Source organism: Anarrhichthys ocellatus, unplaced genomic scaffold (genome assembly GCF_004355925.1).
Source record: "Anarrhichthys ocellatus isolate YVR2014 unplaced genomic scaffold, GSC_Weel_1.0 scaffold9, whole genome shotgun sequence".
Classification (NCBI taxonomy): Eukaryota; Metazoa; Chordata; class Actinopteri; order Perciformes; family Anarhichadidae; genus Anarrhichthys; species Anarrhichthys ocellatus.
The window spans coordinates 8,459,235-8,471,745 of record NW_022280039.1 but is presented as its reverse complement, the minus strand read 5'-3'; the positions used below and the strand labels follow the sequence as shown (position 1 = coordinate 8,471,745).

At 40.9% G+C, this 12,511-nt stretch overlaps 1 protein-coding gene across 1 annotated transcript in view; it reads right to left on the bottom strand.

The window, feature by feature from the left end:
- The window catches only part of LOC116384699 (tetraspanin-15), a 13,832-nt gene extending 3,320 nt beyond the window's left edge, over positions 1–10,512 (bottom strand). Inside the window, exons 1-5 of the mRNA XM_031849607.1 lie at positions 10,184–10,512; positions 4,118–4,303; positions 3,007–3,081; positions 2,773–2,868; positions 1,197–1,313 (exon numbers count right to left, since the gene is read on the bottom strand). Of these exons, the coding sequence (XP_031705467.1) occupies positions 1,197–1,313; positions 2,773–2,868; positions 3,007–3,081; positions 4,118–4,303; positions 10,184–10,282 (573 nt within the window). The 5' untranslated portion in view covers positions 10,283–10,512. The remainder of the gene's footprint in view (positions 1–1,196; positions 1,314–2,772; positions 2,869–3,006; positions 3,082–4,117; positions 4,304–10,183) is intronic.
- Between the last annotated feature and the right edge of the window lie 1,999 nt (positions 10,513–12,511).

The window sequence follows — 12,511 nt, the reverse complement described above, 5'->3', positions numbered from 1 at the left end:
GTGTGTGTGTGTGTGTGTGTGTGTGTGTGTGTGTGTGTGTGTGTGTGCGCGCGTGGGATGAATCTGTCATTAAGTTTCTGCAGCACAGCTCCGCTGCTTCCAGAGACAGTATCAGTGTTTTGAGCCGAGGGACAGGAGTGATACCGGTCACATAGAGGGTGGAGGGGGCCACAGGGGAATTTAAAGAGAGAGCTTTCCTAAAGGCCACATATATACAAGAGAGATGCTTTTCTCATACAGTGAATGATGCCTTGGTAAAGCCGGAGACTTCACTAACTCGGTGCATGTTTTTTTGGATCTGTGCCATCTGTCAGCAGGGACAAGGATTATTGAACAAGATGGCTGCAACATCAGCGATACTCTGATCTATAATTGCTAATTAACTGGCTGAATTGGTTCCTCTGAAATGTGCCGTCTGCAAAGAAATCAAGTCTATTTACAGTCCATTTCGTGAACATCGTCAGTCGGATTATAGTCTTACAAGCAGCCAAACGTTCCAGATGACCGATTACCTGTCATGTTACCGGCATGCGAGTGGAAAAAATGTCCATTATAGTTTTAGTTTATGTTGCGTTATAAGTTCAGTGTTTCATTCTAGAAGCATAAACGCCATGACTTTCCTATAAAATACTGTATCCAAGCTTGAATTGTAGTTATTTGGGGTGATTTCTCACCTAACCGGTTACGTGCGGTTTAAACCAACTCTGGTGCGTTTTCCAGTTTGCTTCACTTCAATTAGGCCGATGTGAAAGCCGATAATCAGATTTCTGGTTTCCCATGGCCATAATAAATGATTTATTGGGGAGCACCTTGTGACACCAGAGAATTCAAATAAACACATATGGTGCTGTAATGTGCTGCATGACTGTCAGTCTCAGGGATTGTTATTTCCCAAAGGGGGTTCATGTTCTGCCAACGCTGCAAGATGACAGTGGTCAAAACTGACCAATCAGTAGTGAGTTACCGGTCAGTCACTATGACGTTATGGTCGATCCTCCGGTTTATTTGTATTGAGTCGGTGTGACCATGAACCAGACTACAGCAGAACTAAAAGGTACGTTTTTTTTTTTACCTTGATCTGTACTGAAATAAAGGTGTGAAAGCAGGAAGTAACAGATGCTGCGGATGTCTTATGTGATTTTATGTGTGTTTTTGTCTGTTTGGTGTGTGTGTATGTTTGTGTTGCCAGCACTCACCTTGCGGCGAACACAGCAGGTATATGGAACCCCACAGGCTAATGGACCAGTACCGTTGCAGAAATGGTACTGGTTGACTCCCCAGTCCTTATACTCATCCCCTCCACAACATGAAAACTGGAAGACAACACAGTATTCAGACAAGGCAATTAGGAACAAAGCACGCTATCAAAACAAATTAAAATGTGGAATAACAACAAGCTTAAGTTCTCTAACAACTCTTAAACTAAAACAACCCGCTGAGTTACAGCTTCTGGTGTTCTATCCACACGGAGATCCCTCACAATGCTGCCTTCTTATCAAGACAACATTATCTCTCTCTACATCCAAGTCCTACAGCAAACTAAAATAAATGTCTGCAGTGCTAAACAGGTGCTCACGTGAAGACTGCAGAGTTTCTGACAATCAATTAACGGCTATCATTTTGAAGTACTGGGTTTAAGTGTCCAACGTGTTGAGACCTTTCCCAGACGATGAAGGACATCTCTATCTCTGTCATCGCCTGACCTCCGCCGCATGCTGCCAGGAACCACACTGGCTGCGCAAATAAGACATTTTTACAAGCAGTGGGAAAAGAAGCAAAAGAAAGGAGGACACAAGGCAGGGAGCGGGACGTAATGCCCTCTCTGTAAGTGAAATAACAGCGAGTATTCCCGGATACAGAAAAAGGCAAACTGTGAGAATGGCAGTTGCGAGACAAGAGACAATTTTCTGAGCTCACAGCCAAAGGTTAAATGTCCATTACAGCCAATTAATTTGTCTAGAGTTTCAAAGAAACGCTTCAGTGGAGCCAAAACTGATGTCAGTTCTTCTGTTATTACTCAGATAAAATATGCGTCTCAGAGAGAACATGATATATTTCTAAAATACCCACTGAAGCATTTTCCTGTTATTCGCTTATTCTTCTTCATCGATTTAATAGCTGCAGACTGCCACAAATGAAATCTTTGCCAAATCCACCCCCCCCCCCCCCACTATTGTTTGCAATAACCAGCCCTGTCCATCAATGTAGACGAACAAACACCCCGTTATCTTTTCGCTGCTCTAAACGACTCCTTCAGATGTTTTAGTCTGAATCCAGCTACATGAAGCATGATAATGAATAATCTCACTGTAGGTCGTGTTACTTGTTCGCCCAGTAGAGAGGTATAATGTACCAGGAGGGTTTGAAGGGGCAGGTGTGTGTGTGTGTGTGTGTGCGCTTAAAGGCTTTTTCAAATGGGAATCACGCCGCAACGGTCACAAAAATATGACAAAGCAGACCGACTATTCCCACAGTCTTTCTGAAAATAAAGACGCAATACTGAAAGTCATGTCGTGTTTTTATGAAATGACCAGCTTGGTGCTAAACCGGCTGGATTACAATGCAGGAAAACAAAAGCTGTGTGACCATCTGACTTCTACTAAGAAACAAATCTATCATCATTAAAGCTCTGAATAATGCACAGTGAATTCTTGTGAGAGAATCAACCTTTTTATCCTGCATCTACTTATTGCAACAATATCAAAAAATGCCACACCTTTTAGAACAATACTGCAATTCTGTTCATATTTTCTAGATAAAATATCAAACCACCTTTTGCTGCATATAGTCCAAGATGTTTTTGAAGTCCAGATCATCGTAGTAGTGTTTAATTCCTTCTCGTATACTGCTCTGGACCAAGGCAGCGGTCTAGATGAAGCGGAAACACAGAGGAGAGGTGGCGACAGTCAGCACAGTGAAGGAGCAGTGACCTCACTGTGGCCAGAGGACGTCGTTAGGCTGATAATACATGAGAATGTACAGCACGCGTGAGAATGTGACGTTTACCTTGTTTTCAAAGATGAGAGCCATGGTGAGCCCGATCGCCTGCAGAAGCAGCAGCACACAGAGAACACAGAGGAACTGCGGAGAGAGGAAAAAAGTAATTCATAGAGCATCCGGAGGAAATGTGTAGCACCGACGCACCAAGAAAACCATTTACATCGCTATTAAATAAGAGTCATGTTTTCAGGATATCAATGACACGATGCGATCATATAGATCGGTAAATGTATCTGCTTTAATGCATCAGTTTCAGCTAAAATAAACCCGATCAAATGCAGATCAGATCAGAGACTTAAACGTTTTTAGATATTGCATTGGATCAATATTTAAGGACTCTGTATTGGGTTGTTTGATTGGATTATTTATGGAATATTTGCTGACAAACTCTGAAAATGCTAACAAGACAAGCAGACATGAAGGAGCATCAGGTCCATGTTTCTCAGAGCGGAGCATCAACTCGAGGGCTTCCTCAGCACGACGAGCTTCTCGTCCTCTTCATCAAAGCCTGAGCAGAAACACCACCAACTTCCTTTTCTATGGAGAACTTTTAATCCCTTTTTTCTCACTTCAGCTTATTTAGCTAAAGCCAATTAGATAGTTGCATAGCTACTACAATAATATATCCCTGCACACTTTGAGCTCTTTTTCAAAAGAGCTCAAAAGAGCTGTTTTACCAACAGCTCTTTTTTCAAAAGAGCTGTTGGTAAAACCAACAGCTGTGCTTTTTGCATTGGAGGTGAATTCTAAGTGGTCACTGATTTAAAAGTTTTATGAACTGCTGCTGCCGGGCAGACTTTGATCACAGTATACATGTCTCAGCTTTGAGAGTGCAATTTGTATATTTATGTACACAAATACGTATATGTTTACACACATACATTTGAAGTTTTACCCTCGTATGTGCAATTTCCTATTTTATTCCTCATTACATCCCTGATTTTGTAACTCAGCTGACAATGCAAATGCGACCCATAAACCTTTACACACACACACACACACACACACACACACACACACACACACACACACACACACACACACACACACACACACACACCAAACATTAGAAGACATGTGCTCATGGCCACATCCCCTCCTCATCTATCATCCCCACCATGTGCAGCAGGGTCTTGTTGTCCCTGAGCGATCCAACCATGCCCACCACCGACACGGTGAACATCACCAGGCCCAGCAGGATGAGCACCACAGCAGGGGCCAGGAAGAGGCCCTCCAGGGTTCTATTCTTCTGCCTTTCCACTTCGGCATACAACCCCACACACAGCACACAGAGACCCATCAGCTGTAGGAAGAGAGAGAGAGAGAGAGAGAGAGAGAGAGAGGGAGGGGGGGGGGGGGGGGTCATGAGAAACACCATGACAATCCTCAGTTTGAAGTAGTGTTCAGCTTTTTGAACTAGAGGGCTTTATTCATTCTTGTGCACTGCGGTTTTGGAGCCTCAAGTTTGACATTTTGGCTGCTGACACCTTGGTTTTTGGCCAATTGTTTTTTACTTTTCTTTAACAACCAGAGGTGACTCGAGAGTAATGCTGAAAAATACATTTTTAGGAGACCAACATTTTACGATTAACTTCCATGAACTGAAAACACACTGTGAAAGGGTTAAAGTTCTAAGAGGAAACATCTTTTTTTTACTCTAAATGGACCAAGTCCCCCCCCCCGGCCATTAGATAGAAAACAAGTTTAAGTCACTTTTAAGAGGCCCAGAGGTTTCCACCTTCTCGGTCATCAGGTTTGACATACCACTTCAAAGTAGGGCTGTCCAAATACCATTTTTTGGGCACAGGACCGCCGCTGTAACCTCTCGCTAATAGGCCGCACAGATTCATATCCCATGGCACTAAAGCAGTACATTTCCTGTCACTCACTCAGAGGCTTCTGCTCAGCCCTCCGACCTGAGCCCAGCGGGGGTTGTGCTCCGACACAAGCAACGGTGATGAGGGCTTGGTCTCCATGACGTGAATCAAGAAGGACTCAGCCACACATTTCTCTGTTCTTGGCCGAGATAGTCATTCAGCTGAATTTAAGGCATTCATTTTTAAAAACTCTGTTATTTTACAGTATTGTTGTTTGTATTTTTATTCGTTGTTGAATAAGAAACATTTTCCAAAAGATTTGGAATGTTTTATGCATTTTTGTAATCCAGACGATTACCCAAACACCACAATTTAAAACCGAACACCTCTATTGTATATCCGAATAGTCAAATATTCGGGTCCAGCCCTATAGTTCAAAGCCTGGTACTGAACGTGTCATATTCAAATATGAAATGCCATGGAAGGAAATTCATACAAGATGAGTTCAAAACACCCGATTGGATGCGCAAGAAAACTATGACACAGTTTAACAAGTGAAACAGAGAATAAGGCTTTAAAGACAGCAAGAGGATTTAGCTAGTTCTACTGAAAAATAAGAGCAAATTAAAAACAGTAATTAGTGATTGATAGTCAGTTCGGTTTAACACCACCAACCTGATGAGGAAGGCAATGACATCCGTACGTCAGCTGGCCTACTTTCATTTGCCATTCTTTGATTCAATTTAAATTACAGTTCAATCTTTGCAGCCATAACACACGTCAGGAAATGTTCTGTTCAGATATTTGGGTCTACATTATGCGATATGAATGACCATGCCCTGTTGTTACAGCCAATGCTCTCCTGTCTAGCGATGCTCCTGTGGTCATTCTTGCCACATCATAGTGCTCCACAGAAAAGTCTAAAATAAGTGACGTATGAGGCAGAAAGGATGTATTTACTAAACATACAGGTTGAGATGCTTTTGTTCCTAGTACACAAACCCCAATGTGTGCTGAAGATGTACAGAGTGCTCACATCATGTTGGGTTAAAGCTGCAACATTTGACGATTAAGGGCACAAAATACAGAAAGACTGCAGGTCAGCAGATAAATGTGGGGGGTTGTGAGGGTTAAAGGGGCAAGAAAAGAGGAGATCAAGATCTGCTACACATATATATGTATTCATATCTTTTGGAGACCTTCTGCTGAAGTTTGCTTTTTTTTTAAATTTTTTTTTAAGAAATATCAGATAATTGACCTCTTGGGGCCTTAAACAGTTATTCAAACAAAACCATCTGGTAAGTTAAGAGGAGGAATCACTCTGGTTGAACTGGAAGCTGCCCATAGACATCTGAAAAAGACTGAATCACTGGTTTAATCTTTAACATTGTATTGTTTTATATGTTTGTTTTAAATGTAGAAATGTTAATCAGTAATGTGGTTATAGCTGTCAGACAAATGCAGTCGAATAAAGAGTGTAAAGAGTAGAAGGATAAAGAAGAAGACTCGTAGACAAGCAGGTGGAGAGATGGAGCAAAGGGGCTAACCCCTGAGCGGTTAAGAGTTGCCTTGCTCAAGGGCACCTCGGTTGTGCCCAGGTGGTGAACTGGCAGAAAGGTAAAATGGAGAAACCTCAACGTTGTACATAAGTACATGATTACATGTACTTAGATCTAGCTGATGAGTGTGCTGGAACACAGTGTCCCACAGCGAACCACTGTAAAGAGTATTACATCAAAATGAGCCTTAACACGTCTAAACACACTGAAGACTGTAAACAATCATCAGAGTACATGTAGACAAATGAGTCAAATGGAGAGAGTGTTATTCTCCTGTTTAAATTCAACTAATGCAGGTGCTTCAAAAAGAGAAGTAGCAAACAGCGCTTGCTTTCCTGCTATCGATTTTCACTTGGAACCAGAGGCAATCTGCCTGAAGAGTGGGGTCTGTCTACTTCAACTCTATTTACTGCTCACAATCCTCCATAAAGCATTGGCAGATACATGTGGCTGAGAGCCAGCATCCAAAGTCAGACTCCCTACCTTCACTGCTGCAGTAATGAAGATAAGACTGAGTAGCAGACTTTGTAGAAAGGGATCCGATACCGCCTCGGAAAAAAAAAAAAAAGACGAAACCCGGAATTGCTAGCGTTAAATATGAGTTATCCAGGACATTATAAGGTTAAGATGACTTGCAGTCTGAGAGTTTGTCGGATCAGGGGCCCAAATCTCCTAAGCAGTGACACATGGACCCAGGAAAAAGTCAAACCTAAACCCGTTTGTTTATTGTAGCTGAATTTAAGAGGCGACAACACACATTAATCAACATGAGCACTTGAATCCATGGTGTAAATGTGCCAGATTTAGCCATACAGGCTCATTTTTAGTCGGTGGCAGGTTGATGGTAATAAAGAAAACATACAAGAGTCATATGCAGTTAGGAAATCATATCTAGTTAAAAAAGCATACAATATGATATTTTTAATGTGGTCCTACCTGTCCAGACCACAGAATCACGGCACTGATGAACAACTTTGAGGCCTTGCTAGATAAAAAGGTGCTAAAATCGATATTCAGCGCAGTAATAAAGCAGCAAATAAATATCAGCTGAAGACAAAGTGGTGTAAAAGCTACCTGAGCAGAGAATGAAGTCCCACTATCTCTATGTGTATGTTTTTATCACAGCTTCTACGTTCTACATAGCTGAGCTGGCCGCACATGCTTTTAGTGCACGGGAGCGCGTCCCACTGGCGAGCTCGCAGCTCATCGGGGGTTTACAGCTGATAACTTCAGCGTAGCAGTGACACTTCGGTTCCCCCTAAAGTAAACATGGTTAGCTCTGTTAGCTGTGAGCCGCTGGCTTAGCAGTCGCTATGAGAGTTGTTGAGAGGCAAAAGAAACGCCCCCAAACTCACATTTAGCACCTTTAAATCGTTCACAATAAGCCTAAAGTTTGACAAATTTAATTTGTTTCTTTTGACAGCTATTTTTTACTTGTGTTTTGAAATGCGAGTTGGGAATCTATTATTATGCCTGGATATTTTAGCTGACATTGAGGTGTAAAACATGAGTTTGTTAACTAATTTGAGATATTGACCAATGACGCCGACAGCTCCTCTATGAGTGCGTAAGCCTGCTTTACAGTAAGGATGGCTTTTGGAGCAGGTAATCATTAAATTAATACAATGTGTAATAAAAAATGTAATGGCATGTTATTTGTAGTATGATGTGGTATGAGTGTAACTAACCTTGAGCAAAACAAAAAGAGAGAAAATAACATCAACCAGACCTATTCAAGTTCCACTGGATGAGGATCTGCAGCTCTACTCCTGTCGTAAGAATCTTACCTAAATGACATTAACCAAACGCATGAGCTTCTCTCTGTTAAGCTAAGCCTCATTGTCCTGAATCACACCAGCAAGAGGGAGAGATATTAGAGGGGAGCGACAGACTCTGGAGTGCTAATGAAATCAAACTACTGAGGTTCTGGAGTCATATTCATAATGTGCTTTTGGATAGATATATATATATATATATATATATATATTTGACACACACAGTCAGGCAGATTGGTGGGGGTGCAAATTGAACATTATTGCGCGAATCTTCCCGGGGATAAAAGTGATGTAGTGGTGAGACGGAGGAATAAAACAAAGGGGTTTGTAAGTGGGCCCATGATGGCTGAGGATGACTCATCTTTACTTATCAATGGCCTGCCAAGGCTTGTCAATGTAGGTGTCTGTTGGATCCCAAATTAAACAATACACTTCAAGAAAAAAATGTAAACATTGATCAAAGTTGAGCAGCTAATCGATTTAGCTGCCAATGTGCCTGGGTTGGGCAATATGGAGAAAATCAAATATCCCGATATGTTTGACAAAATATTTACACCATGTGATTTCAGTTATGTGGGCATAATGACTAAGTGGAATAAGGTGGGAACAGCTTCGTTAAGTTCAGAGAATAACATGCCTTTCCTGGAATGCAGCCTTTAACACCTGGAAAAGACAACACTTAAACCATATTACGATATTCTAAATCTTAGACAATATCTAGTGTCGTACCATAATACCAACATAATATTTATATTGCTCAACCCTACCTGGTGGATAGAAAAACTCTCCAACCACTACCAAAGTTACCTAAATAGATTTACTTGTGTATTGTTAGATAAGTGTGGCTTAATTAATAAAAGAAAACTGTTATGAGGTGTGGGAAATACTGAAACCCTAAAAGGTTGATAGGACCCTTGTCCTGAACACACCTTTGCTTATTTAGCTGAAATGTATATATTTGGATTTGTTCATCTGCCACAGACTTGTTACCATCAAAATAAATCAGTGGTCAGCTGTGAAAAGTTACTGATTAATGTTTGTCCGCTCACCTTATTCCAAACAAACCAGAATACTGTGAACAGATATTTAAACAGAGTTTGGAATAATTGAACTTTACCAACAGTTATGAAGAGAACATTTAAAATAGGGAGGCATAATATGTAATAATTAATTATTTATATATTATTTACTGTTATGATGTATTTTAAATCATAACAATGAACATGGATTAGTTGAATGAGCAACAAAAGAGACTTTCACGTTGCTCCTATTTTCTGTCGACACTACTATTTACCCACAGCAGCGTCCCTTTAAGCGGATACAACGCCCTGCACCACCGTGCTGTTTGCTAGCCGGAGATCGCCGTGTATCGATACCACATGCTACATATTGGTGTCTTGTTTATTAGGATTGCCCAAAAATCCCGGTTTTGTCAACAGATTTTAATTCGGGAGGATGTCTGTGGTGCTAATGTACATCCTGCAAGCTAATCGTTCACCAGCTAGCTAGCATCCAGAGAACGTCAAACCAGATCCCTTTAGAAAATACGTTAACTTTATGTGACGTTGCTCAACAACAAAAACACAATGTTGTTAACAAAATGAATGACTTGTGTTTTAATCAATATAGTCTCCTGGTAAATACGGAATACGCCAATGTCAACACGGGGCAATTAATGTCATTAAAAACCCAGTTATACCCCGTTTCACGCTGTAACGTTAATAGGCGGAAGTCCGACAGGATTTTAGGCGAAGTCCGACAGGATTTTAGGCGAATCCGTGTTTTAGATGGAAATTGTTCTTAATGTGTCGTTATCCTGGTTCAGGATACATGCCGATGTGTACAGCAGATCATATAGACTCTGAATATGTGTTATGTGTCTGGAGCACATAACACGTTTAAACACGAGTGTTTTTCATGAGGTTCTGAGCGATGACTCACTAACGCTAGTGGGTGGTTCACGTCCACTACAATTAGCAGACAAGCTCAAACTCAAAGAATGCGGATGTTTATAAATGTACAGGAGACTTACCGAGAAGAGCATCGAGTAGATATTTAAGGTAAATTTGATGAAGTAGTAGAAGTGGTTGGTTTTCCTCAATTCAGAGTAGGACGGCATGGCTGCTGACATCAGTGAAGCTAGCTAACGAGCTAGCTAAACGTTAGCTATCCCTCGTTTACTTCAGGCAATATCAAAATAATGACAAATAAACATCTAATGTCGTTAATGAAATTTAAAAAAAAATGGTTTTAAGAGAGCTAACTGAATTTTACATATGTAGCGGCCCTCATTTCTCACGTAGTGTTGTAGCCACTGAAACAAAACCACTTCCGTACGGCCGCGTCTAGCGAACACGCTTTGTTTTGACTACATTCTTAAAGGGGCAGTAAACGCATCCTCGTTATTGAATTAGATTTAGCTGCTCCAGTTAATTTGTGACATCATTTGTGTTTAAACTATAATGTGTTAATATTTGTCAATGTTTGTTGCTTGTGAGATATAAAAATGATAATAAGATAAACCAATTAAAATGTTAAAAAGCAGACATTGAGGCCAGAACCCGTAGTAGCAAAACAGGTGTGGAATTTAGGGATACAAATGGAAAAACTAAGAAACAGGATGAAAATATAATGACCTCTGTAAAGAAACTGGGTCATACTAGTAACAACATGGTTACAGATATATAATCAACGAGGTTCGTTAAAAGTAATTCAATCCTTGTTGCATTACTTTTCTGGTGAACCGACTTGAAAAAAAGTGAATGTGACAAGAATATGCACATAAGTTAAAACATACTTAAAAGACAGAAAAACATGTTTTTGAGAAATACAAGCAGATAAATTAGTAACTACGAGCTGTAATGCATTATGTACAGACTCAGTGCACAGCTAATCCCCCTTGCTTCAGGTTGCATCAGTTGTTGCTGCAGACCGGTTGGATATAATTGGCATGCTTGTGACATTACTGATGCATTCGCAAATTGGTTTACACACTTGCAAAGCTGTCCGTATGTTCACCCAGATGATTATCAGCAACAGTGTTTGAGTTTCCCATCTTTAGAAGTTGGTTTGTTTTCTTATGTCTATTGGAATCAGTAGTTTCACTTCCTCCTGATTTGCTCAGTCCTGGAGAGAGGTGCATTGACATAGTTTCAATTTCAGGTGGTGTGCAACCTCATCTCCTGTCTACACTCCATCGTGTAGACAGGGAGAAGCACGAGCCATGAGTCATCAGGTTACAGTTGACGAATGACTGAAGTCCTTCAACCAACGTTATCCTCTTCCTGCGCAAATATCCTCACTTATTATGTCTCCTGTCATCTGTTCTGTGGCTGACCCGACGGCCTCTGGCCTATTGGACTGCTCTGCCCTGATATGGAGGGGTAGTGCTACTCCAGTGCATCCTAGGATTGCATCTAGTCCCATGATCGTCAACAAGAATAAGTGGACAAAGAAAATAATTAACGATCATGCACTGCTCTGCAAAATCTGTAAACCTCATCTTTCTGAAGGCTTCTCTCACTCATCAGCATGTTCATTGATCTTTGTTGAAGGAATTATATCTCTCATCTCTGTGCACATTTTGAGGGCTAGATTGTCGGCAGCTCATCAAAGAGTCTCACATCTTTCACACATAATTGAGTTTAAATGTTAAGTGAGAAGTAGGGAAACATTTAGTCCAAACTACTGAAAGCCAATCAATCGAAAGGTCAGAAATAACATTTGGAATTCAGAAATGTTTTAATGTCTCTCAGTCCCTCAGGATCATCGGCCAGCCGGGGAGACAGTTTGCATGGACTGAATTGAGTTTAAATTCAGTAACCCAGCTCATTTCTTGTGTTAAGTCATCTGAATCCAGCACTTCCTCTGCCAGCCCCTTTCCATACTCCAAACCACCCAAACACACACACACACAGTATATATATATATATATATATATATATATTTAGACTATTTCTTTAGACATTCTGAATGTTCACAAGTCATCACCTTTGCTGTATCTCTTTCTTGAATGCTCTTCTGCCTGTATCACAGCTCTATCACAGTTACTCTCAGCGAATATATGATCTGACTCTCATGAAACCCGTGCAACTGATACATTCAAGAATATGTGCCAGGGTTTGGTGTGGGCTTTGTATGACTCCTGCAGACTCACAGGTCAGAGCTCACTTTGTTGCAAAAATGTTCATTCAAGCTAGAATCAAGTGGGCAGAATCAGTTAGACCCCTGAGAATCACTTTGCTCTTACTGGTGTCTCCAGTCAGGGATGTTGTAGTGAGGGTAATAGAGAGTAGATTTGACTATTGCCCCAACATGGGAAGGGCCCTAAAAGAGCCTGACATTAGAATTGTGTTTTTAT